The sequence below is a fragment of the Periplaneta americana genome, chromosome 12 (genome assembly GCF_040183065.1).
Source record: "Periplaneta americana isolate PAMFEO1 chromosome 12, P.americana_PAMFEO1_priV1, whole genome shotgun sequence".
In the NCBI taxonomy this organism is placed as follows: Eukaryota; Metazoa; Arthropoda; class Insecta; order Blattodea; family Blattidae; genus Periplaneta; species Periplaneta americana.
The window spans coordinates 150,836,754-150,863,578 of NC_091128.1; the positions used below are offsets into that span (position 1 = coordinate 150,836,754).

The window sequence follows — 26,825 nt, forward strand, 5'->3', positions numbered from 1 at the left end:
TAATGTGGGATTAAAATCCAGATGTTTGAGATATGTAGCCCGTACGGGTGAATCCAGAAATGCGTAGCTGGGAGACCCGAAGGAAAAATTCCTTTGGGAAGTCCGAGACGTAGATGGGAGGATAATATTAAAATGGATTTGAGGGAGGTGGAATGTGATGCTAGGGACTGGATTAATCTTGATCAGGATAGGGACCGATGATGGACTTAGGTGAGGGCGGCAATGAAAGCCATTTGGGATAAATCTTTTATCTGTATTTTAACATAAGTGTTTTATATAAATAAAATTAATAAAATGTATATTTTGGTGATTTTTGTATTATGAATTGGTGACATTTGCTTTGATGAGTTGACAACTCTGTTGCTATTTCATCTCTGCTGAAGTGCTGACTGCTGTGAAGTGACGAACTGAGCAAAGTGTGTTGCAAGTTGCATCTGGCAAATCTCTTGTGAAGTGTGGTGATTGAATGTGAACGGTTTATTAAATTGAAACACGTGGTCGTAGACAGTAAGATTGTGTTCCAAACTTAATTGCTAGTAAGTGGGTGAAACACTTATCCGTCACTTTAAACATAAGGCTTCGAGGAGAAGAGTGGAATATCATGATCCATACATTTCATTTAACCTTTACATAGTACGACATTCTTTGAAATGTACTTATTGTAATGCAGACGTTCGACAATTATTAAACTTAAACTGAATATATCAGGGCCAAACTTGGGCGTAACTGGAATAATTTAAGCACCACCAGGGCACATGAGAAATGTCGTGAAACTTGAAAGTCACAGCTATCTATCAGAGATTTTAGGTTACCTGTCGTAGACTTTGGGGTAAAGTGACCATATTAAAAAAAAAAAAAAAACAAAACGAAACATTTTAAGGCGAAACGAGCGTTGAGCGACTTCCGCCGATTTTGGAATAGACACCGATGCACTTGAACTGCCAACATAGAAAACAAAAAATCACACTCAATCGCTTTCACTTTCATCTTGACGGGATAATAAAAGCCTAAACTAACCTAACCTAACCGCGTCGGTGTCTCTTCAAAAATCGGCGGAAGTCGCTCAACGCTCGTTTAACCATATTATGTTCTCGTGTATTTATATTCCTACGTTTCCTTTTTTTTTTTTTTTTTTTTTTTAACTAGAAGCAATATTTTCCAACAACTTTGTAAAAAAAAATACTGCTATAAATTCCTTAAATGTTCAACTTTATCTCCACAAACAATTTCCTATAAATTTCACGATTTTCACTCTCAGAATCACCAGAATTACCTGCGGGCTAGTTTATCCGAACTATTTTACCATAAATTTGGTCCAGGGCTAAGTACACTCAATTTATATTGTATTTTTGCTTCAGGGAAAATACTAGTCTTTTGTGAGAGCACTGTTCATTTAGTCACTGATTTGGTACTATCATGCCTCACTATCAACTCAGATTTGTTCTGTTGCTAAGGTTCATGTTTTGCCAGTGCCTACTACAGTTTGAAAAAATGTTGGGACGTTTTGACAGTTTTCAATATGATAAAGGTGATGTGTAATGTGTATTTATAATGTCTTTCAGGTAACTGATGTATTTAAAAGATACTCCACCCTTTACTCCAAATAATTCTGATGAAGCTATTATGGAAGCTGAAGATGAACTTTACGAGGAAGATGTTATAGAAGTAATTGATTTTGATCCCAGTAACGCACATGAAGACTCAAGTGATGATGAAGGAAATTGCACTAGAGTTGAAGAAGGAATTAGGAATGTAATTGATGAGAAAGCTGTTATAGAAATAAGTGATTCTGATGATGATGATGCAAGTCCCATTAACGTAAATGCATACTCAAGGGATGCTGAAGGAAATAAACCAACTAGAGATGATGCCTCGTGTATATTTCAACAGCATAAAGGTAAGAAGAAGTAAAGGTATAGAGTTCGGATTTATATGTAATTACATACTTTTTTTTCGGAATTATTGAAGAATACGATCCAGCCTCATTATTCACAACTGATGAGACAAATATGGCGATTATGATGTAACGTAATATTCCTGCCAACAACACTCACCATGGAACCATATAGTAAATAGAAGTTTTGGGTGGGGACAATTTCAATGGAAACATTTACATTCAGTATCATAAAATATAGTAGAGCACTTATAATTGAAAAAAAAAAAAGAAGAGATTTTTAGAAACATGTGAGTAGTATGTATATCGTAAAGCACAGCACAGCCCATGCGCTCAACTGTAGAATACGATACGAAAAATATACATTTCGAAATCTTATCGTAAAATACAGTGGAGCTAGGGTTGCTAGACATACAGTTTTACCCAGAACAATAAGGAACTTTTCTGTTTGTTCCGTGTTTAGTGTAAATATCTAACCGTACGCCAAATATTCCATTTTTGAACATGAAGTGTGAAGCATGAAGACTTAAAGCATAGAACTCGTGACATTTTTTAGCAATTGTTAGATAAATTAGACGACCTCTTTCCATGTTTTGTTCTTAATGCATTTCATTCCCTTGAAGAAAACTCACTTTCGAAAGATTTAAAGATGGCTGAGTTGCTTCCTATTGTTGATCAGACGATCACTTCAATGTAGATGATAATATGTATTTAGAGTTTCTTATGTTTCTAACTTGTTCTATGGAGAAGGAAATGAACAGTTGAAATTAAATTTGAGTACTATGACAGTACCACAGAGATGGCTGTACCCTATCAAACTATTCGGTGCACCAAAACTGTGCAATATTTTAGTTTTAGTTAAATTTGTTTTCAGTATATTTCTATGAAATGCATTCACAGAGAGATTAGTTTGAGCTTTTGATATGCCTTGCATATACTCACAGTTGTATAAGAATGTACCCTTCCTCGGTATCTGCCTTCCTAAGTGTTTTTAAATTTCAGCGAATATTTAAATAATTATTGAAAGAGAAGTGTGAAGTATGATATACTGTACTTTATGTGGACTCATACTTATTACTTACAAAAGGCTTTTAAAGAACCCGAAGGTTCATTGCCGCCTTCACATAAACCTGCTATCAGTCCCTATCCTGAGCAAGATTAATCCAGTCCCTTCATCGCAACTTACCTCCCTCAAATCCAAGTTTGTAATTGTAGTTACGGTATCCTTCTATCTACGTCTTGGCCTCTCCAAAGGTCTTTTCCCGTCAGGTCTTCCAATTAACACTCTATATGCATTTCTTGATTCATCAATATGTGCTACGTCTGGATTTAATGTTTCTAATTATGTTAGGTGAAGAATACAATGCTTACAGTTCTGCATTGTGTAACTCTCCATTCTCCTGTAACTCCATCCTCCTTAGTCCCAAATATTTTCCTAAGCACTTTATTCTCGAACACCCTTAGCCTCTGTTCTTCTCTCAAAGTGAAAGTCCAGGTTTCACAACCGGTAATATAACTCTTTTATAAATTCTAACTTTCAGCTTTTTCGAGAACAGACTGGATAATAAAAAGCTTCTCACCTGAATAATAGCAGGCATTTTCCATATTTATTCTGCATTTATAGTCCGACCATCGGATCTGTGCCCCCTTAAGATATGCTAACTGAACCTTAATTCCTTCTCAGCCTCGGTAATTCATTTCGCTCCCTGTATTCCTATTTCTCTCTTTTCTGTCCCTCTCTCTTTCTCTCCCCCACTACTCACAATTTTGAGCCTTCTTGCAGGACAGTTTATTTGCACTTGCAGTCCAGTGTTGTCAACTCAACATGAATACTGTAGCACGAAGTGGTGAAAGAAATATTATTAAGCAAGTAATAGTATTTTGCATAAGTCACTCAGCGTCATTAGACCTACTTAAATTAAATTATGAATAAGTAATAATTAACATTACAGTATTATAAGCAATATTCAAGAGACATAACACTGTTTGACGGAAGTTTAGGAACATCCCTATTCGGCAAGGTTCGTGGCCTGCTGTTTGACGTAGTGGGAGAGAAACGGGTGGAATGGGGTGAATAGAGGCATTAACTTTTCCAAGAACGACGACAGCGCTGAAGGGGCATAAATCCGATGGTCCGACAATAATTTCCTCTCCAGTGTCATTTATATTTGTTACTGTTGCTCCAAGGTACTTGAATTTTTCCACTTTTCAAAGAATAAATTTCCAATTTTTATATTTCCATTTCGTACTCATTTAGTGAAATATAATTTTGTGTTTTAGAACGATTTTTCTTAATTGCAAATTAAATGAAATCTTCCAAATTTTTTTTTCATTGTACTGTTTTCTTGAGTAAGACCTAATTTTTATTATTGTAGGGTCTGTATTTTGCTGCCATTTGGAACCCAAGGTGGGAAACCTAGCTGTAACAGGAGCAGAAGATGATATGGCGTTTGTTTGGAAGACCAACTCAGGAGAAATAATTCTAAACTGTACAGGCCACAAGGTAGTACCGTGTTCATGAAGTATGTTACTGTAATAATTTCAAATGTATAATGAAATTTAACATATTTACATCGTAATTGTTGAAATGTTATTTTTAATATGGCTTTTGATATACAGGGGTTTGTTTACAATATGAAATGTCTGGCAGCATTCTTGTATTGTTGCTGAACATCAACGCTACCACCTCTTTCAAGGTCTCGCACTTTGCACAAGTAATATTCAGTGTTGAGTAGCCATCAGAGTTTGCATTTCTTGTTTGCAATGCAGTGTTGTCACCTGGCTTTCCATGTTATGAACATGATGGTGACAATTGTAATTTACACATTTCAAGTATTGACTCAATTCCCCCCTTGAATTGGCTAAACACTTTGGGCCGTATTCATAGACATTCTTAATGCGGGCTTCCAGTGGATGATCAGTGAACTAACATTTTTCGTATTCATAAACCAGTGTTAGCGATATGATATGATATGAATCTGTACAAGTAACTAGTCGATATCCGGGGCTAGTTTAGCAGGTTCGTAGCGCGGGTTAGCGAAATGTCTATGAATAGCACCCTTTGAGTCTAATGGGACTATGGATGGTTTAAGTGGAATAACATCTCTTCGCTATTTTTTATGAAAAACTGTTGTTATCTAAAGTACTTCATCAAACACTGAAGTCTTAGCATTAAAAACATATTTACTAAAAGAAAAATTACCTTCCAGAATATGTAGGGATTTGCATTCAAGATACATGTATGTTACGTAGCAACTCAGTAAGATGTAGACTGCCTAAAAATTGTTTACTAACACATATCTTGACACAGATGGACACACACATGCACATACTTACTTACTTATGGCTTTTAGAGAATCTGGAGGTTCTTTGCTGCCCTCACATAAGCCCGCCTTTGGTCCCTATCCTGTGCAAGATTAATCCAGTCTCTACCATCATATCCCACCTCCCTCAAATTCATTTTAATATTATCCTCCCATCTACGTCTAGGCCTCCCCAAAGATCCTTTTTCCTCTGGCCTCCCAACTAACACTCTCTATGCATTTCTGGATTCACCCATATGTGCTACATGGCTTGCCCATCTCAAACATCTGGATTTAATGTTCCTTATGTCAGGTGAAGAATATAATGCATGCAGTTCTACATTGTTTAGCTTTCTCCATTCTCCTACATATAGAAGTCATCATCAAAGTAGAAAGACTTTCGACTTGTATCCGAGTTACACAGTTTGAAAATAGCATTTTGTGTGTGCGTGTGTGTGTGCACTTGTGCGTGCGTGCGTGATAAATTGGAACATTGCACAGAGAACTCACAGTACAGTACTTGGAAACAAACCAGCAGTTCTTGTGCTGAAGCCAAGAAATTCGACCATTTTATAAGCAGGTCCTCTTTGGATCCCCAATTTTGCAGCAATTACTGACTGGTCATGTTGAAATTGGTTAAGATAGCAAGCATGGCTCAAAGAGTTTCTAAATTCTTTCTGGATTTTTGGAGGGGGAGAGGAGGAGAGTTACACACGTACGAAATTTCTCCATTCCGTTTTGACTCAAAAGTGTGAACAGTGTTTAAACTGAATATGAATCTTTACTGCAACGTTTCAAAGAAATAAGTGTTACAGAAAACTATTTGTAAAGTATTAAATTAGTTTTATATTATGTGATAATAAATATGTTTAATATATACTAGAAATGTGTAGTGTATTCTGGGCTGTGACCATGTGGTTTGAGATATCAAGCATTGGCTTAATAATGTGAAATGAATGCTTCTCAAATCCATATGAGAGAAAAAATTTCGTCATGAATTTCCGGCTAGTTATGGAATCAATGTCCACCCAGCATTGTGAGAAATTTGATGGGCTACATTAAGTACCATAATCCAGTTTCGTAAGCCTGAGGATCATTGTGCTGATCACATGTTACTCCTATGCTAATTGGATGATCATTGATCATTCACCTCTGCTGAGGCTTGTGGATGTGCGTGTCATTTCAGCCTTGTCCTTCGAAGGGCATTCTTGTCATGGATTGCAATTAATGTTACGCTTGGTTAATTTTTATTTATTTATTTTCGTAATTATATATATACATATAATTATTTTTTTTTATTTTTCATGAATCTTATCAACATGGTGCAACAATTCAAGTACTCTTCTATTTTTAAGAATGATAGTACGAAATCAGAAAATTTTAGCATTCACACAATGTAGTACCCATACTGTCTTGCTAGAAATGCAGGCATATTGGATTGCCGTAATTAGGGGCAAGACAATAAGCCAAAAGGCTACCATGCTACCATGCGTAAGGAGCTGGCTGACATTGACTCATGAAGAATAGAAATAGGATGGAAGAGAAGTTCTTAGACTTGATAGGCCTAGATGTTGTAGAAGTTATGTGCATGTAACTTTCGATGAGTAGAGATTATGGCTTTTTTTTTTTTTTTTATTTTTTGCTTTGGTTTTTTTTGTGACATTTTAATTCTGAGGTTATATGTCCAGCTGCTTGGTAAATGTGGCGAGATTGTGCGTGTACAAATAATATGCTCAAATTAATTTGATTTTTTTATCATAAATAGGACTCTGTGACGTGTGTACAGTTCAGCCATGATGGAACATATGTTGCAACAGGAGATATGAGTGGTGTAGTGAAAGTGTGGAAAATATCCAGTAAATCACAAGTCTGGGAAACATCTGTTGGAGACTTAACAGTAAGAAAATATGTCTAACACAGTTTTTTTAAATGTATTTATTTTACAACGTCATTAATGCTATTAATGCTGTGAATTACTAATATAATGAAATATAATTGGTAAAATGAAGATAATAGACTTGTAAATTGTGTTAATTTTAATTATCAGTTTTGTAAGGCTTTTTTGGTAAACAGTAAAATAAATTTTACAAAAATAAATGCTTATGTGGTCGACAATTTTTCCTATTGTTTTCGAATTTTGTGTGTCAGATGTATAAAGGATCAGCCTTTTGCAGGTGTAAAACTCGCGTTTCCTAGGGTAGTCTTTTGTTTTGAACATTTTATACATTCTCCGGACGTTCATTTAATCAAATGTAATAATTACATTTCATAAAGCTGATGGTATCGCTGGATTACAGCAAAGATAGCAATTATGAGATGTGACTGTATTTATTTCTCAAGCTGTATCCTCCATTAGAAGCTATTATTCCTCATATGACCTAAGCATCAAACAGCGTTTCTGCTGTTATCATTGATTTTTTGCAACTCTGATACCGAAGTGAGAATGTTACCTTGTAAATACTGACTGCTGTTTATTTTGTACAATCACCACTTTATTAGCTTGGAAACAATGTGCTTCTCCTTGTAATTGCAGTGGCTAAAGTGGCACCATGGAGCAAATGTTTTGTTGGGTGGAACAATATCTGGAGAGGTGTACATGTGGAGGATTCCTGTTGGTGACTGGAAACTTCTCCCAGGCCATGGCAGCAAAACAGACTATGGACTTATATTGCCAGATGGTAAGAAAACAGTCTTGTAGTTAGTTATATCTCTCTCTCTTATGTAAAAATGCAAATGAAGCTGGACATGTTAAATGACTGGAATGCAATGTGGTTAAATAGTACAAATGGCCAAATAACAAAATCACTCTATTTTCCCACAGTTAAAGATAGACTAACCGTAAAGAATTCTGAACCATCATACATATCCACGCAATTTATGACTGGACACGGAAAATTTAATTCATATTTTGAACGTTTCAAATCGACAACCCAAACGGCTCTTCATGTCCCTGTGAACACCCCACACAAACAGTCGACCACCTGTTATTTGAGTGCCCACTACAAGAACGTAAGAGATACTGGCTAGGAACCCATCTTAGCATGTGCGGTACAACTTTCTCACCACCATTAACAAAAGTTTTTCTGAAGCAATGTTGCATAAAGGAATTTCACAGATTTATTACAGATGTATTTAAGACCTTGTAGAAAATAACAGTATTTAGTAACAGTGTCCTATTTATTCTTTTGGAGCCAAATTTGTAACTTTTAAAAGTATGGCTATTATGTTGAAGTGTATGTGTTGTAGAGGATGCTTGATTTTTTGTGTATGTGAGTCATAGTTATGGGATGCTTGATTGTGTTTGTGTGACTATTATGTATTAATTTATGATGTATGTTACGGAAAGTAGCATAATTGTGTTATAGAGAACGGCTATAACAAATGTTATGTTTATGTGTTGTAACTGTTTTCTGTATGTCTCAAATTGATGCCTGATGTTTGATTTGCAATCGCAATGTTTAAATTAAGGATTGTTTATGTTTTGTTTACATTGTGTAAGATAATTTATTTTTCTTTTCAATTTGTTTTTATGCTTAGGCCTATTTTTTGTGTAAAACTATAGCCCTAGCATACATATGTAAAATAGGGCTACCCCCCATTGGAGATACAGGAATAGTTAGTTATATCTCTGTCTTTATGAACAGATTACTTTAATTTAATTTCAACCTTCAGGAAAACGTGCAGCAGTTGGCTATGAGGATGGTTCAATCAAAATATTCGACATGAAAGCTGCAACAGTAGTACATCACATACCACAAGACCAGGCTCATACGGGCCCTATTACTGACATGGATTGTCATTCTGATAACAACCTACTTATCTCTGGTGGTGTCGATGGACATGCAGTTGTGCTGAAGACACAAACTGGAAAGGTCGGTTATGTTTAATTTGATAAATATCTATTGGGAATAATATTAATATTTGATCCGCCAAGTTAACTCTGTGGTAGCGCATCTGCCTCCAGACTAGCTGGTCTGGATTCGATTCCTGGCAGGGTCAGAAATTTTAAGTCAGAAATTTTAATATAAAATTTCTACCTCGGGACTAGGAGAGGTGGTGGTGTACAACTTCTAATCACTAAATTGTGCACCAATGTGCCTGAGTTAAATCCCAAATCTCTCCACAGTGCATATGAAGAGAAGGTATATGTCACTGTTCATAGTGATTTGTCTGTCGGATGGGGACGTTAAGTCAGGAAAGCCCCTTGGTGCATTCAACAGGAGTAGGGGACCGGGTTTCCCCTTCTCCCTTCCTCATATTCATCATCATCCTCCTCGCCCATTTCCTACACTACAGTTATACGAACACTTAACTCACCCTAGATCATGACATAACTCTTCACAGTTACACATCATGTATAGCTTGGCCTGCCGAAGTGGTGTACAAATTGAAAATGGGTCACAGTACTGCCATTTATCTGCAATATGCGCAATCCGAATCACGTGAAGTTAAGTGGGTAGACACACACACACACACACACATTAATATTTTAAAGGAAATCCTTAATTGTGTAGGTATTAAAATTGAATGCAAATTTATGTCATGACATTGTTACAACACTGTGATAATTTTAAATTGTACCTCCAGTCATGAAACTTGAATCCAGAAACTAACTTTTTGATTTATATTCTCAAATAATAAGTTTGTTACAGATTCATAAATTAACTAGATCTATCGATTGACTAAACTTTTGGTCATTTAATTACATATCTTTAATCAATTAGTTTCATTTTGGAGATGCCGATAAGCTCACTGTATTATAATATCAATTAATTGACAGGTTCTTCTTCTTCTTCTTCTTCTCCTTCTCCTCCTCCTCCTCCTTCTCCTCCTCCTCCTCCTTCTTCTTCTCCTCCTCGTCCTCCTTCTTCTTCTCCTCCTCGTCCTCCTTCTTCTTCTCCTCCTCCTTCTTCTTCTCCTCCTCCTCCTCCTTCTTCTCCTTCTCCTCCTCCTCCTTCTTCTTCTTCTCCTCCTCCTCCTTCTTCTCCTTCTCCTCCTCCTCCTTCTTCTTCTCCTCCTCGTCCTCCTCCTCCTCCTTCTTCTCCTCCTCCTCCTCCTCCTCGTCCTTCTCCTCCTCCTCCTTCTTCTTCTTCTTCTCCTCCTCCTCCTCCTCGTCCTCCTCCTCCTCCTCCTCCTCCTCCTCCTTCTTCTTCTTCTTCTCCTCCTCGTCCTCGTCCTCCTTCTTCTTCTTCTTCTTCTTCTTCTTTTTCTTCTCCTCGTCCTCCTCTTCCTTCTCCTCCTCCTCCTTCTTCTTCTTCTTCTTCTCCTCCTCCTCCTTCTCCTCCTCCTCCTCCTTCTTCTTCTTCTTCTTCTTCTCCTCCTCCTTCTTCTTCTTCTTCTCCTCGTCCTCCTCTTCCTTCTCCTCGTCCTCCTCTTCCTTCTCCTCCTCCTTCTTCTTCTTCTTCTCCTCCTCCTCCTCCTTCTTCTTCTTTTTCTCCTCGTCCTCCTCTTCCTTCTCCTCCTCCTCCTTCTTCTTCTTCTTCTTCTTCTTCTTCTCCTCCTCGTCCTCCTCCTCCTTCTTCTTCTTCTTCCGCTGCTGCTGATTTAAAGGTATTAAACTATAGTGCTTAGGCACAAAAGGCCCATTGTGCATCCCATAAACTGGAAATCAACCCAGAAGACCGCAATGCAACGCTAGCCTGGTGATACTACTGGGTTTAATTCCTCAGGAGATAATATATTATGTTTCCCGAGATAATGATGTCTGATTTGACTTGAACCTAGACAGTCCAGCAAAATGTGAGGTGATGACTCAATCTTCAACCCGCATTTCATATAAATCAAGTCTTCACTAAGGCCCAAAATGTGAAGGTGCTTATTTAGATGGCAATGTCCAGTCAAAAGCCTGGTAAACCATCTTAGAATTCTCCTTTCCAAGGCCAAAAGTTGTTTTGTTGAGTCAGGTTTTTGTTCTCCAATAAGAAGTTTAGCTGTCTCATAGCTGTTGCTAATCTAGTAGTCCTTTTATAAGGTTCTTCTTTAGAGCCTGTTTGATTATACACTTAGAGATGCTAACGCAAGGTTCTGGGCCGTAGCATTGGATTGCTCCATGCTTGACCAACAGGTCAAAAGAATTGATCAGTTAATCGAATCTTAATCGATTTTAAACAGTGTTTGGAAGTTTGAATGAAATACCTAATATCACTGTATAATATTTCCACATATGTTATAAAGAAGGGCACATGTTTTTACAAATATTTTTAATTTTATTGATATATATATATATATATATTGCAAATAATTATTAAGAATCAATTGACATTGGTTATATACACAAAAAGTTTGAAAAAACGAAAGATTCCAGTTTACAGTCACATCATCTCTTTGCTCCAGTCAAACACGTGAATACATTGACAATACTTCACAAGTTTATTCGTTATTGTAGTTTAACAGGGGATATATATATATATATATATATATATATATATATATATATAGACACACACACACACAGAGCATTCGCCTACGGGTGGGGCCAGGAAAGCGGCATGTACTGATACGCCGCTTTGTGCGCGCAGTTGTTGAGACACGCTCGACAATCAAGGACATCAAGGTCGACAGGTTATCAGTTGTGAGCCAGATGTTGCAGTATTTAACACGTACAGTGCAGTTTCTTGACACAGTTGCTTAAATATTCAGCGTGTGTGTAAAATTTGTTAACAATGCAAAATGCAAAATTCACGCTTGAACAGAGAGTTTTTATGTATATGTATATGTGAAAACAGAGTCATGTAGAGAAGTGCGTAAGCAATTTGAAGTGACATAGCCAGGTGCTCCAATTCAGGGTAGAGAAACTGTTAGACGTCTTGTTAACAAATTAAAGACAACAGGGTGGATAAATGCTACAATTCCTAAGTGAAAACAAAGAGTATTGACGGGAGAAAAAATTGATGAAATCAGTGCATAATTTACACGCTCTCCTAATAAATCTCTAAGACGTGTTTCACAGGAAGTTAGTGTTTCAAAAACATCAGTCTTTACTGCTGCTAAACTTTTAAAATTAAAACTCTACAGATTATAGTATAGAAAGCGGAAGCTTACGGATAGAAGATTCTCACAAGCGACACCGCAGGCAGGCCACTTTCCTGGTCCCACCCGTATATCTCTGAATCACGTAAAGTGAAGTGGGTAGGCATTGGACATATACATATACATAATTATATATAAAAGTGTTTAGGTATTCCATGGAATGCCTCGGATATTACGAGTAAAAGAAAAATATTTAATCAAACACTAAAAACAACTCAAAATCGAATTAATAAAAGAACTCCCGCTGTAATTAAAGTCCAGACTGGAAATGGGTATGGTTGAGAACTAGGCCTATCTTAGTTAGAAAAATTAAACTTTTTATTTATATTTGAGAGAAAGAGGAAAATGATATTATGAAAAAATTAAGAAGATTTCTACAAATGACGAAAACTAAGTCAAATTGGCTACGAGAATTAGAAGATAACTGGACTTAGATTAGGACTAAATTGGATATGGCAGGAAATTGGTTCAGTTAGTATAAATTTAATTTAATAAGTAAAATTATGTGTGAATATCGCTTTTGTCTGTATTGCTGTTTCCCTTTTCCTTTGATATAATTTGCCTGGTTTACAATTACATCTGTTAGTGAAACAGTTGTATGTAGAATAAAATTTACCTATATTGACAATGAAGCAGGTAATGTTTTTTCGTTATTAAGTATACGAGTTCCTGAGTAGCATTTCGAATATTGCTATAACATCAATTTCTTGATAAGAGACAAATGTTTCATGTCATAAACATCTGGATTAAGTTTCATTTTGTATTGCACAGTCTGCAATAGAGAATTTGTTAGAACAGATAACACAGTTGTGGTAATATTATTGTCTGTATAATAAATTTCAGATTGCATCTGTACTTGACTGCAATGATTCTAATCAGGGAGCTGAGTCTGGTAGCAATACCTCCTCTGTGGAAGCTGTAGGTTTCTGTAAGGAAGGTAGCTTGTCCCTTGCAGCCACTGGTAACCTGGATGGAGTGCTATGTATATGGGATATATCCAAAGGGGTAAGATGAATTCTATAGTTACTGTTAGATCATCTTCTGATGTTGTAGAATGAGTTGGAAAATAGTTATTTCCTTTCTGTTAATTATAGACCTATTCGCATTGTTTAATTGTTGATTTCTCTATTAAGTCATAATTTTGTTTTATTGGAAAAACATAACAAGTTTCAGTTTATTGTTTAAGAAGCAGAGTGGTTATTCTAGCTAATTCATACTTTTATTATTTTCTTGTTTCAATACTCATATTCAGCAGTTGCATGTATTTAGCTATTATGCTTTTACTTACTTACTTACTTACTGACTTTTAAGGAACCCGGAGGTTCATTGCCGCCCTCACATAAACCAGCCCTTGGTCCCTATCCTGAGCAAAATTAATCCATTCTCTATCATCATATCCCACCTCCCTCAAATCCATTTTAATATTATCTTCCCATCTACGTCTCGGCCTTCCTAAAGGTCTTTTTCCCTCCGGCCTCCCAACTAACACTCTATATGCATTTCTGGATTCGCCCATACGTGCTACATGCCCTGTCCATCTCAAACATCTGGATTTAATGTTCCTAATTATGTCAGGTGAAGAATACAATGCATGCAGTTCTGTGTTGTGTAACTTTCTCCAATCTCCTGTAACTTCATCCCTCTTAGCCCCAAATATTTTCCTATGCACCTTATTCTCAAACACCCTTAATCTCTGTTCCTCTCTCAAAGTGAGAGTCCAAGTTTCACAACCATAAAGAACAACCGGTAATATAACTGTTTTATAAATTCTAACTTTCAGATTTTTCGACAGCAGACTGGATGATAAAAGTTTCTCAACCGAATAATAACAGGCATTTCCCATATTTATTCTGTGTTTAATTTCCTCCCGAGTATCATTTATATTTGTTACTGTTGCTCCCAGATATTTGAACTTCTCCACCTCTTCAAAAGATAAATTTCCAATTTTTATATTTCCATTTCGTACAATATTCTGGTCACGAGACATAATCATATAATTACATTGCAATCAAATATTTAATCAATCAATCTTCTTAATGTATCCAGCTGTTTGCTGACAATATTAATAGTCTGTTCAGTTGTTTTTCACGAGAAATGAGGGATATTTTGATCGGTGTTCATTATAGATGCCTGTTGCTAGTAGCCAGAGTTGGGGTGTAGTCAGTATATACTGTAGGGCTGTGTCTTCTGCAACTGGTACTGATGATTTTAATTTACTTCTCTTGTGGTTTATGGATGGACAGTATAGAAGAATGTGTTCCAGATCTTCATCAGTAAAGTCTCATTTTATAAACCTATGGATCAACAATTGGCTCTCTTCTGACAAGGGAATAATTTTACATTCTGTACAAAATCAAATATTTAAGCATCACACACTAATTAATTATTTTGGTCCTCCAAGACTAGATTTTGTATGTATGACGCAGTGAGAAAAAAAAAAGATAGAAAAAGTGGGTTAAGACAATTATGGATGCTGAGAAATTTAAGGCTTTAACAAAGCAGAGGAATTTATAACTGATAATAATACGTAAATTTTGTTGAATTATTGAAACTTAAGAGGTAACCTTTGTGACTAGTTTCGACGTGGTTTTCGCCATTATCAGACATTCTAGTGAGATTTTTGCGCGGGGAGATGTGTGGGTAGTAGTAGGGATATATTTGTGATTGGTAGTGTTGTGTCGAAAAGAGAGTGTGTTTTGAAATTCAGTTGAGTGTTGAGAAAATGTTGTGCTGGAGTTTCTGTGTGTTTAGAGGTAGCGCAAAGAAAGCTTGCCCATTTGACTGATGCGCAGAGAACGGTATTCGGTCCTCGTGCCGCCATGCTCGTTACAGAGCTGCTATGAATCACCTAATGCTGATTACAGGGCGCATTCGAACTGTTCGTTTCGTGGAGTGTTGCTGTGCAGAGCGGGTAGCGTTTGCATTACGTATCCTGAGTTTTATCCCTGATATCAGGAGTTTTATGTAGTTTAAAGTGTGTTTATTAAATAACAGAGTTCTGTATAACATTCTATGTACTCAACAGTGCCCTCCGTTTGGCTCTAAATTAGGAAGTGCTAATAAAACGTTACACAGTCAAAGTAGGGAATTATTTTTAACGTTCATAAATTTACGAAAAACAAAACAGGCTCCACTCGTAACATAAGGAGTATATACAGATTAAAATAAAGTGACCATAGTACCCTAGTTATCGGAACATTTTAATAAAATCACATAGTATTAGTGTTTTATTACAATGTCAAATATCAATAATTATTACACGATTACATATTTCTTATAACATCTGTGTCATTTCATTCAGTGATTTTATATGTAAAAAGAATTCGTGCTTCTATATTTTCAACAATGTTATGTTATTAGTTACTCTGCAACAAGGTTTAGGTTCCGTTACATGTGCTGTGATAAATCTCACTCGAAACATCAAGCCAGCAGACGACTGAGAACTGACGACAATTTGCCAATCGGATCAAAGCGAGGTCGAGTGCACCCGAACATTTCTGAAAGTTCGCGCAGCTTACCATGGCAAGCTCTTCTTGCGTCTACTCTATTAATTTCGTATTGTTTTAAGTGTGCTTAGTTTTTTTGTTTTTTTTTTCACTTCAGTGTGTAAAATTTCTGTACCTCTTTCTACAGTGCATACATTTTATCTTTCCATGCTCGCGTATGTGACAGGAGTCGGCAGTAAGTAGCTGTGTATGCTGCCATTGAAGAACATAGCCTGTATAGTCGCTTATAAGATAGTAGTCTGTTGTTCTGTGCAGTGCTGAATTGAGATTCAGGGCACTTACATATGTTACTGTGTGCAATGTTGAGTTTCACTTCTCTGTTGCTTGAGTCATGGTTCAGAGATTTAATACAGAACAAAGAATTTTCATTGCTGTAACTTAAAAAAAACGATCACCTGCTCAGTTGTTGTTGTTCAGTGAACTGTCCGAAGACAGGTCTGAACCTCACAACCAACAAGGTACCACTTATGAGGCATCTAAACCAGGAGATAACGTGATAGGGTGACCAATTCCTTTCCCCCTCCATTGTATACTTCGCTACATATTACACTAATTATACTTCAGACGTATACAATAGTACATTATGCAACGAGCCTATAATGGTAGTAATTAAGACGCGAGTATGTTTATGAAATGAGCGCAAGTGATTTTCATAATTTTCATACAAGCGTCTTAATTACCATTATAGGCAAGTTTCATACGACTTTTTATGCTCGACCATATTTCTAACTTGAAATTATTCATAAATATTCATATTATTCTTATTTGACTGGGGAGCGGAAGTGACCTTGTGCAATATCTCGTAAATTGTGAGATGTGCGCAGACGCGAAAGTATTGATTTTTTCCGAGGAACAAATGTCATTGACCTTGATATAATCTAGAGAGTAAAATGAACATTAATCTTGATATAACGTGGAAATTGATATAGACATTGAAAAACGAGATGACGAATTGAATTTACTTGAATATTATTTACAATTAACGCTAATTATTATAGTAACAGAACATAACCTTTTGCGATAGTATTGGATTTCCAGCCTCCGTGATGTTTCGCTAGTTGTCTTTCGATTGCATATCCGAGAATAATCGATACTTGCGCTTTCATATTGCTACAATGGTGTTTTCTGATTGGTGGAAAACCTGAACTTTAATGAATAAGTGTACTTTAATTAAGTCCATTAAAGGGCTGCTACCAGGTGTATAATAACTACATTTCGGCATAGTCGAGCATAAGCAATATTATTATTCTTCTGATACATATTATCAAGTGAGATGTACTGCTTTATAATAGATGTACTTATGAGCCAGAACCACAATCAGAGGTGACCTGCTTAGTATCACATAGAATTTCAAGAACGTTTTTCTGGGGTTGATCTATCTGAAAGGACTTACTTACTTACTGGCTTTTAAGGAACCCGGAGGTTCATTGCCGCCCTCACATAAGCCTGCCATTGGTCCCTATCCTGAGCAAGATTAATCCAGTCTCTATCATCATATCCCACCTCCCTCAAATCCATTTTAATATTATCTTCCCATCTACGTCTCGGCCTCCCTAAAGGTCTTTTTCCCTCCGGCCTCCCAACTAACACTCTGTATGCATTTCTGGTTTCGCCCATACGTACTACATGCCCTGCCCATCTCAAACGTCTGGATTTAATGTTATCTGAAAGGACTCCAATTCTTAAAGTAGTGAATAAATTCAAAACTATGGGATCAGAAATAACAAAAATTTTGGAAGCAGAGCTGCTATGTGTGAATTAAAATGTATTTCGATGCTACAATGCCTGGCTTGCAGCAAATGGGGGAACATTTTCAACATCGTATTTGAAGCAGTAAGCATTTTTTAGCACTTTCACAATTTCAAATTGTAAAAAAAACTCCCTGTTCTATGGTTTATCTCACGTGTTCTGGACTCATAACTGAGTGCTCAGTGCAGACCACGTGTGGGCAGCTGCATTGTGCACTGCTCCTTCCACTCTAGTTCGCTAGTATGGAAAGATAAAATATATGCACTGTATATTGCTGTAGCTTTAGTTGTATTGGAGTTGATGTGGTCTGCGTAAATAGATGTATTTTTTAGTGGATTATTTTACGACGCTTTATCAACTGCTGTGGTTATCTAGCATCTGAATGATCTGAAGGTAATAATGCCAGCGAAATGAGTCCAGGGTCCGATGCCGAAAGTTACCCAGCATTTGCTCTCAATGGGTTGAGGGAAAACCCCGGAAAAAACCTCAACTAGATAACTTGTTCAAACTAGGATTTGAACATGGGCCTGCTCGTTTCACGGTCAGGCATGCCAACCGTTACTCCACAGTGGTGGACCAATGTGACTGTATTGTGTAATTTGTTTATGGTTGTAATTTGTTTGTTGTATTATGTTTGAAAAGATCTCCCAATTTGTCCAATGTAGAAGTCGTTCCATCTATTGCATGTTTTTTTTTTTCTTTTTTTTTTTCATTGGGTTATTTTACGACGCTGTATCAACATCTGAGGTTATTTAGCATCTGAATGATATGAAGGTGATAATGCCAGTGAAATGAGTCTGGGGTCCAACACCGAAAGTTACCCAACATTTGCTCGTATTGGGTTGAGGAAAAACCCCGGAAAAAACCCCAACCAGGTAACTTGCCCTGACCGGGATTCGAACCCGGGCCACCTGGTTTTGTGGCCAGACGCACTGACCGTTACTCCAAAGGTGTGGACTATAGCATGTTAATTTGTAAACACTTATCAGGTTGTATTTGTTTGTCTGTCTTGTTTGTGTGTTGAGATGTTTTTGTAGTTGTTCTGTAAGCAATGTTGTGTTTTGGTTTTCTGAGAGAAATTGACAAGAATGCAAATATTATTTAGAAATTATGATCGAAGTACCAGCAAAGGAATTACTGAAGTGGTATAAAGCTCAGATTACCAATGGAGAGTATATTCACAGCTTTTGATAAAGTACAAACATTGTTAGGAATAGAGGATGAATCATGGGGTTACACAGAGGAGCAAATAGTTTTTGAGGAAAATTATTTAGATATTACCGGTACCTAGCAGATAGAATACCAAAAATATCATCAGGTGGTAAAATTACTAGCACCACAAAAAATTATTGAATTTTGTACAAAAGTTTAATTAAAATTTTCTCATAGAATGTAGGCTTTCACGGCCGGCATTGATAGGATGCGTATTTTCCGGGCTAGAGGGCCGTGGTCTTTCTCGTAGAGTTAGATCACTGTTGCATTGAGTATCCTATCTTCTGAAGTAGTTAGGCCTATATAATGCTGCAGTAATATTCTTTTATAATTGAATACTGAACATAAAAAAGACAGTAGGCTAAATGCAATATTAATATTTGAGGAGAAAAATTCGCTCTGGCGCCAGGGATCGAACCCAGGTCCTTGGTTCTACGTACCAAGCGCTCTGACCACTGAGCTACGCCGAATTCAATCCACAGCACCGGATCGAATCTTCCTCCTTCAGTGTTTCCCTTTGTGTCCTGACTCCAAGTTAGGCATATATGTTGACGTATATGTTCAGTGTCAACTGCCATTATACCAGGAGCGCACTCAGTTGAGTTGGAGTCAGACTGAAGGAGGAAGATTCGATCCAGTGCTGTGGATTGAATTCGACGTAGCTCAGTGGTCAGAGCGCTTGATACGTAGAACCAAGGACCCGGGTTCGATCCCTGGCACTGGAGCGAATTTTTCTCCTCAAATATTAATTGTCAACATTACAGAGATTATTCTGTAGGACAAGTTAATAAATCCATAATATAAATGCAATATGTTTGAAAATTAATTTTTCCAAAATAGAGTATGTCCTTAGGTCAGACCAGTAACAAAAGAGGATAAGTCCCATTGTAATTTTATTTATAACCAAGCTTATCCCATAGATATGCCCTGTTTTCTAGGGTTTTTCTCTTTGGCACTTACAGCATTTTTTATGTTCAGTCTTCATTGTTTGATCACTACATCAGAAAGGAAATGTTCTGTTCATATACATTTATTATATTATATTTATATTATTGTCTTTGTCTATTCTCAACAAAGGTTCTTCGCCATAAAGTGAAACAAGATGCTGGCATCACTAAGCTTTTGTGGATTAAGAATAGTCCTCTACTTTATACAGCTGGCTTTGATGGAAGCATTCGATTGTATGATGGAAGAAATGGTGAATTGCAGAATCAATTGCTTGGACACTCAAACTGTATTCTTGATATGTCATTGTCTACGTAAGTATTATTTATATACTATTAAATATACATTCTTCATATTTTCAAATCTTACTGTTACAATTTTGTGCTACATGTGTTTATTATTGTAGGAGAAAGAAATTTGAGTGAGGAATATTCGTTATTATCAGGTGACGGAAGGTATAAGATCAGTTAGCTAGAATGCCTAAACTCAGTAAGCCATTGCAAACTAAATTTCATGCTTACGTTAGTGAATTTGGTGCCCATGTGTTTTCAACCGATGGAACAGTTTTGTTATGTATGGTTTGTGAAAAGACAGTTAATCACGGAAAAAAGTATTTTATAAGTCAACATGTGTCACCTACGAGGTAAATATGTGAGTTATGTTGATATAATTTAAATTTGTTGCTAAAATATATTATGTCTTTTTAAAATTTATAATGCCTTTTTTTACGTTTTTATTGCCTTTTTTTTGCTTGCCTATTTTAACTTGTAAATGCTTAAATGTCCGGGCTGTAATGATGACTATTAAATATAGACTAAATTTCCTTAATAGAGACATGATGATATTAGAAATAATGAAAAGGAACAAGCTGATAGAAAAAAAAATCATTAGAAAGAGAGAAAGAGGGAGGGAGGGAGGGAGAGAGAGAGAGAGAGAGAGAGAGAGAGAGAGAGAGAGGGAGAGAGAGAGAGAGAGAGAGAGAGAGAGACTCTCTTTCTGCCTTGTCATGTGACATGTGCGTCCCTGAAGCAGATCATATAAAAGATCACCTCTGGGAATTATTCTCGGTAGAAACACCCAGCTCTGTCATTTTGATTTAAACCCTCTAATTCCAATTCTCCTCCATTATATTTCCGACTTCAATTACCCTCTCGTCCTATATCTCCAACCCCACCACATTATTTTTATCTTAACTCTAGCTCATTTCGAAGACCAGGGTGAACTTTTGATACAAGAGATTTCACCATGGCACTACCATTTCCCAAGTTTTGGTCTCCTTGTCTGTAATCAAGTTTTCCCCTCTCTCCTTCTCGATATCAGAGGGACACAACTGTAACCACCTGATATAGTACAGTCTGGTTCTTGTAAGTGCATAAACTAGACAGTGTAGAGTTTCAGACAAATTGCACATTGTTCTGGCTGATGCTTTTTGGCAACACTGTGGAGTCCTGTAAGCAATTCTTCTGTCAGTCCCTCTATAGAGTTGTTACACTTTCATTAAATAAAAGTATTGCATTGAGTTGTATAATCGCGGTTCTGGACAATTGGCCACAGAAAATTGGTAATAGGCACAATTCGCCACGGATAGACAATTTGCCACAAGTAGACAATTCGCCACAAATAGACAATTGGCCACAATTGTCCTCCTTTTCAAAATACAACAACCACCTTTCTCCTTGTACGGTCTTAGTGTATCTGTCGGCTATAACGTTCAGTTCGTCAATATTCCTTGGTTCAGATGGTAGGTGCAGCTTCCTGGCACGGCGCACAGTTTTTTTTCATAGATGGTTTCTTCGGTAGATTCACAATGACTTCACTTGCAATACGCTGTAACTCAGTTTGAATAATGACAGACGTTGGTTCTCGGGAAGTCCCCGCCCTTGCCTTCATGTTCCATACACATTCCTTTGCCTTAATCCTTCCCCAGTCTGCAGAATGATTCTTGTGTTCAGACGGTTCTTTGACGACACTGCTTCCATCTTCTGATAATGGGACTGTTGCATTACACCCGCCACGCATGTCAGAGCGCCAAACAACTCCATTCTTATTTTCTCTAAGTCTCGTGTACATGTAACCAAGATATATTAATTTGTCAAAGACTCTTTCTGATTTTATGAAGCGAATTTCTTCCGCCATAGTTCTGAATTAGTTTACAGCTTCTGGATTTGTCTTATGTTATCATAGAAATATATTATAAAATTGTTGCGAATTTGAGTATTGCCTTGAATTTTAATGTGTGGCTAATTGTCTTTGATACGAATTTCAATTATGTGGTGAGTTGCCTCTGTGGCCAATTTTCTGTGGCGAGTTGTCCCCAACCCGTATAATCATTGTTAATTCTAACATCAAATTAGTTTATATTTAATTTTCATTTTTTTTTCTTTATTTTGCAGTGATTGCAGAACCCTGTTGTCTTCTTCAGATGACAAAACTGCCAGAGTATTTTCTCTTCAACTTCCAGATGAGTGACATTTCATTGTTGTTGATAACATGTACAGTTAATATTAGAATTTTAAATATATATTTTTTTCAAGTTCCAGATCAATGAAATTTTATTGATATTGATAACATGTACAGTCAAATGTGATAATTTCAAATACATTTGTAAGAAAGATTTATATATTGAAATATATTCACTTTCTTGAAATTTTGTTGTTGTGTTGTTGCTGTTAATCACCAAAATCGTCAGGGAAGCGTAACTCTTACGCTGCAGGATGTATCATTATGGAAGTTGTCAGTTTTCCACATTGGGACCAGAATGTTGCTAGCTGTGTTCCGATGTGAATGATGGGGAAAAAGTTGGTTATAAGTGTTGCCAATCTGACAATTTTAAACATATTATTAATACCCATTATTTACTGAATTTGCCATTTTTATAACACTGATATTATTGAAGTATAACATCGTCGTTTTGTGCAGCTGATTTAGAATTTTAGCCCGAGCTAAAGTAGCTATATTATCCATTTTTGTTCAGCTGGTCAGCGATCCTGTTATGTTTAAATACTAGGACACACAGGCCATTGATATGGACAGATTGGATGGCAAAAGGAATGTGTTTTCTATGGCTTTCAGTTTAATGTTCAACCATTATATTTATATGCACAGTGATTTAGTTGGAAGAAATTTCTTACAGAAACTCACCTTATCAATTTATTAATAGTTAAATGGACTTGGGCTGAATGTCAAGTTTGGCATCCTCATATTTCTGAAATGAATACATATTTTTTCAAAGCATTTACAAAGCAAAGTCAAAAGACGTAAGTCAAAAGACAAAGCAATAGCATTTGTGGAGGTGTATCAAATTCTACAATTTGGAACTCTCGTTAGAGATCTTTCCTTCTCCATTCTGTCCTAGAGTAGTGATTGACAGAATTTTTGTCATCACACTTCTCTAGCTGAAGAGGCGAATTGAAACCGAAACAGAGAAAAGTGCAAAACAATAAATAGAGTTTACACTCTTGAAAATACAAGTTTGTTTTTTAATGGACCTTTGCCAAAGGTTTGATCCTTTGATCGCGTTTGGTATTATCCTTTGCAATCTTTGGATCTTCCAAAGGCTTCGGCCTGTGACACACAAAATGGGATGCTATTCTTAACCCAGTTAACCCAGAGATTTTTATAATAATAGTAATATCGTTGGTATAGTGAATACCTGCAATACCGACCGGGCTGTGTAACGAGGTGTAGATACGATTTTTGCCACCTCTGGCATTGTGGCAATAACATGGGATTACTTATTTCAATAATATCTCGATCGTATTACATTGAGTTGGAGGTCTTCTGATATATTTGCGAATGATGATCATTCTCAAAGCTTAGCACTGTAGACATTTACATAGTCAATAAAAAAAAGCAATAGCTATATTAATAAACCAATGAAAAATATGTATTTCTATGATTAAAACTCTAACATTGATTTATGAATTAATTTTGTTTCAAAATAGCAGTTCACAAGTACATTTTTTCTAAATTTTTGTTTGAGCAGCTTCTTAGGTCACTAAGAATATTCTTTTACTAACAAAATCTATGGTTCCAAGGCAAAAGGTGTTATGTCAGTTTTTGGCAAAAATGAGATTTTGCGATATATTGTGCATCCTGTTAGTATCTTTATTGTCGCAAAAGATGACGTGCATACTCTTATTATTCTTTCCTCTGCCCCATTGTTATGAAACATATTATCATTTTATACAGTCATTTAAACTTTAAATTCTTGCTCCTGAAAAACTAGAAAAAATGACATGACATTTTGCCTTGGAGCCACAGAAATGACCTCTCTACAAAATTATGCAATATTTTAATGCCACCAGGTCACGTGGTTGAAAACAGACTAGCATCTCCCAACTCCTTCCTGCTCCTGTAAAACTGCAGCAACCTCACAAAGAAGTGATCAACTTTACCTCTATTTCGGAATATGTATGATAAGAACTTTCTTGTGTTAAATTTTAACGTACCTTGTTAACATGTTTCGACTTATTTTCGGTCATCTTCAGAATTGGTCGTTGTTGGTCTTGGCGCCTCTTGTTTCCTGTGAGGGTGCGTTCGTAGTGTAGAGTCAAAGAGTGTATGTGTTTTGAAATTGAGTTGTGTGTTGAGAATATCGTTGGGGTGTGTTTTCGTGTGTCTGTATATTTCATATTGTTCTAGTGTGTTGAGTTTCTGGCTTTTTGGTTGGATGTGTAGTATTTCCATGTCTGTGTTGATGTCTCTGTGGGTGTGGTTAGCATTTGTGATGTGTTCTGCATATGTGGAGGTGTTTTGTAATTTTGTTATGGCTGTGATGTGTTCTTTGCAACGTGTTTGAAATGATCTGCCTGTCTGTCCTATGTAGAAGTTGTTGCAGGTGTTACATTTGAGTTTGTATACGCCTGTGTGGTTGTATTTGTTTGTTTGTGTTGTTTGTGTGTTGAGATGTTTTTGTAGAGTGTTATTTGTTCTGTATGCGATGTTGTAATTTAATTTCTTGATTTAATTTCCTGCAACAACTTCTACATAGGACAGACAGGCAGATCATTTCAAACACGTTACAAAAAACATATCACAGCCATAACAAAATTACAAAACACCTCCACATATGCAGAACACATCACAAATGCCAACCACACCTACAGAGACATCAATACAGACATGGAAATACTGCACATCCAACCAAAAAGCCAGAAACTCAACACACTAGAACAATATGAAATATACAGACACACGAAAACACACCCCAACAATATTCTCAACACACAACTCAATTTCAAAACACATACACTCTTTGACTCTACACTACGAACACACCCTCATAGGAAACAAGAGGCACCAAGACCAACAACGACCAGTTCTGAAGATGACCGAAAATAGGTCGAAACATGTTAACAAGGTACGTTAAAATTTAACACAAGAAAGTTCTTATCATACATATTCCGAAGTGATACAGTGTTAAAAGTTGTGTAATCAAGATGTACTTACCTCTATTTTCTCTGCAGATTTTGCTACTTCTCTAGGTTCCTTCTTAAGGTACCCTTATATCTTTGAAACATGACTCACAGAATCCACAAAGAACTCCTGGCTTGTTGTCCCAGAAGTTGTTCGAAGCTGGAGTGAATGTATTCAAGGTCAGTTTTGAGTGTAGGACAAGCCAGTACGTCCTTTGCTTGTCTGATGATCACTGAACTCTTGAATCACTTGAAACATGCACAATTAATTTGTGAAATTTATACCTACTTTTGAGGGAAATTATTTAGAAAACGAATTGCTTTGAGAACTGCTGCTTACTATACAAAGTATAGATTCAGAATGCTGTAAATCTAAACTGTCTGAGATATAGTTAACAAATACTTTAAACGTGATATGTACCCTTTCAACGTCACTGACATGTTGAGTATAATATTTGGCAGCTGTGGCCATGTATTTTACTGAATGAGAACTGGCTGCAGTGGTGTTTGTGTATTAGGGGAGTGCCTGTTTGAACGGCCCTACCTATGAAGGTGCCTTTAAGAAGATTTTCTTTATTTGACAAAACTATAGCATTAAAGTGCAGGTAGTAAGGCCGTAAAACATTACGAGAGGAGTTCGGCCGGCACCGTGAATCGTGTCCCGGCATAGCTCAGTTGGAAAGAGCACTCAGCGCATAGAGCTGAGAGGTCCCGGGTTCGATTCCCGGTGCTGGAACGAATTTTTCTCGAATTAAATGGTGATAATACACATTGGCTACTTCATAGTAGTCGTGTAATATTCAATGAGGATGGCGAGACCTCATATATAATGAATATGTGATGTATAGCATTAATTTTATATATATATATTTTTTTTATTTTATTATGCTTCCTCAAATTAGAGGTTGCCGTTAGACAAAGCATACAAAACAGTATAAATGATGAAAGATAACAGAGTAAGAAAAAAAGTAAACAAGTACACAAACAAACAAACAAACAAACAATGGCAATTTACAGAATAAAAAAAGTTACAAGTAAAGAAGCAATGAAAGCTAATAAGAGAAAGAAAAAAGATAATGTTGCATTAGTTTTTTTCAGTACACTGTATTAGAGTCCATATAGGTGGTTTCGTAAAAGTTTGACTGACTCTCTAATTATGAGGAGGGCCAGAAAATTAATATTTATACGAATTTTTAATGTAAATTAGGGTGACCAGATGCCCTGCTTTTCGCAGGAAACTGGAACTCATTTCTAATCTCTTATCATGCGGCTTGCATGAAAACTTGAAATCCCTATAAATATCTTGCGAAATAAATTTGAAGCGAAAGTTCTATGATTTCTATTCTCTCAGAGAATATAAGTTAAGAAGAAAATAACAGGAAATACTTTCGCAACAGTGGATAATATGTGGACAGATGAAAAATCTAGACCGAAACCAGAAACTTTAAAACCTAAAATATGTATGTCACAAAGTGTAATTTGAAATCTGAATTATAGGTGTGTTAAATTCTATGACGTCCTTGGACAGCTGCAGGTGTTGAAACCAATACATTCAAATAAAAAATATGTAATTGCTGAAGAATAATCATACTACAGTGTATGTATAATTTTCTAAATTGTTTTTTTTTTTTTTTTTTTTTTTTTTCCCCCGTTGTTGGTAACTCTATAGCATCTATTAGATGCTTTATGGTTGTGCTAACAGATGGAGTTACTTGTCAACAATGTGATGCTGAAACGTGTGTTCAGTTTACTGAACAGCGATGTATTTTTA

General features: G+C 36.4%; 1 protein-coding gene across 2 annotated transcripts; it reads left to right on the plus strand.

The window, feature by feature from the left end:
• Window positions 1-39: 39 nt before the first annotated feature.
• On the plus strand, window positions 40-22,284 carry LOC138711006 (angio-associated migratory cell protein). 2 transcript variants are annotated; one of them, XM_069842277.1, is made up of 9 exons: window positions 40-210; window positions 1,563-1,897; window positions 4,270-4,397; window positions 6,962-7,093; window positions 7,730-7,874; window positions 8,869-9,068; window positions 13,069-13,230; window positions 19,770-19,951; window positions 22,031-22,284. In XM_069842277.1, the coding sequence occupies exons 2-9, from the start codon at window positions 1,570-1,572 to the stop codon at window positions 22,104-22,106; spliced, it is 1,353 nt and encodes a 450-aa protein (XP_069698378.1). In that variant the 5' UTR covers window positions 40-210; window positions 1,563-1,569; the 3' UTR covers window positions 22,107-22,284. The 2 variants fall into 2 exon arrangements, with proteins under 2 accessions (XP_069698378.1, XP_069698377.1); XM_069842276.1 differs by lacking the exon at window positions 40-210 and adding an exon at window positions 324-536.
• Window positions 22,285-26,825: the final 4,541 nt, after the last annotated feature.

What these genes read in the sequence shown, in the direction of transcription:
- LOC138711006 (XM_069842277.1), top strand. Translation starts at nt 1,570, where the DNA reads ATGTATTTAAAAGATACTCCACCCTTTACTCCAAATAATTCTGATGAA. An exon ending in TAAACTGTACAGGCCACAAG is followed by an intron (nt 4,398 to 6,961) that starts GTAGTACCGTGT and finishes TATCATAAATAG; the next exon opens with GACTCTGTGACGTGTGTACA. An exon ending in TATGGGATATATCCAAAGGG is followed by an intron (nt 13,231 to 19,769) that starts GTAAGATGAATT and finishes TTCTCAACAAAG; the next exon opens with GTTCTTCGCCATAAAGTGAA.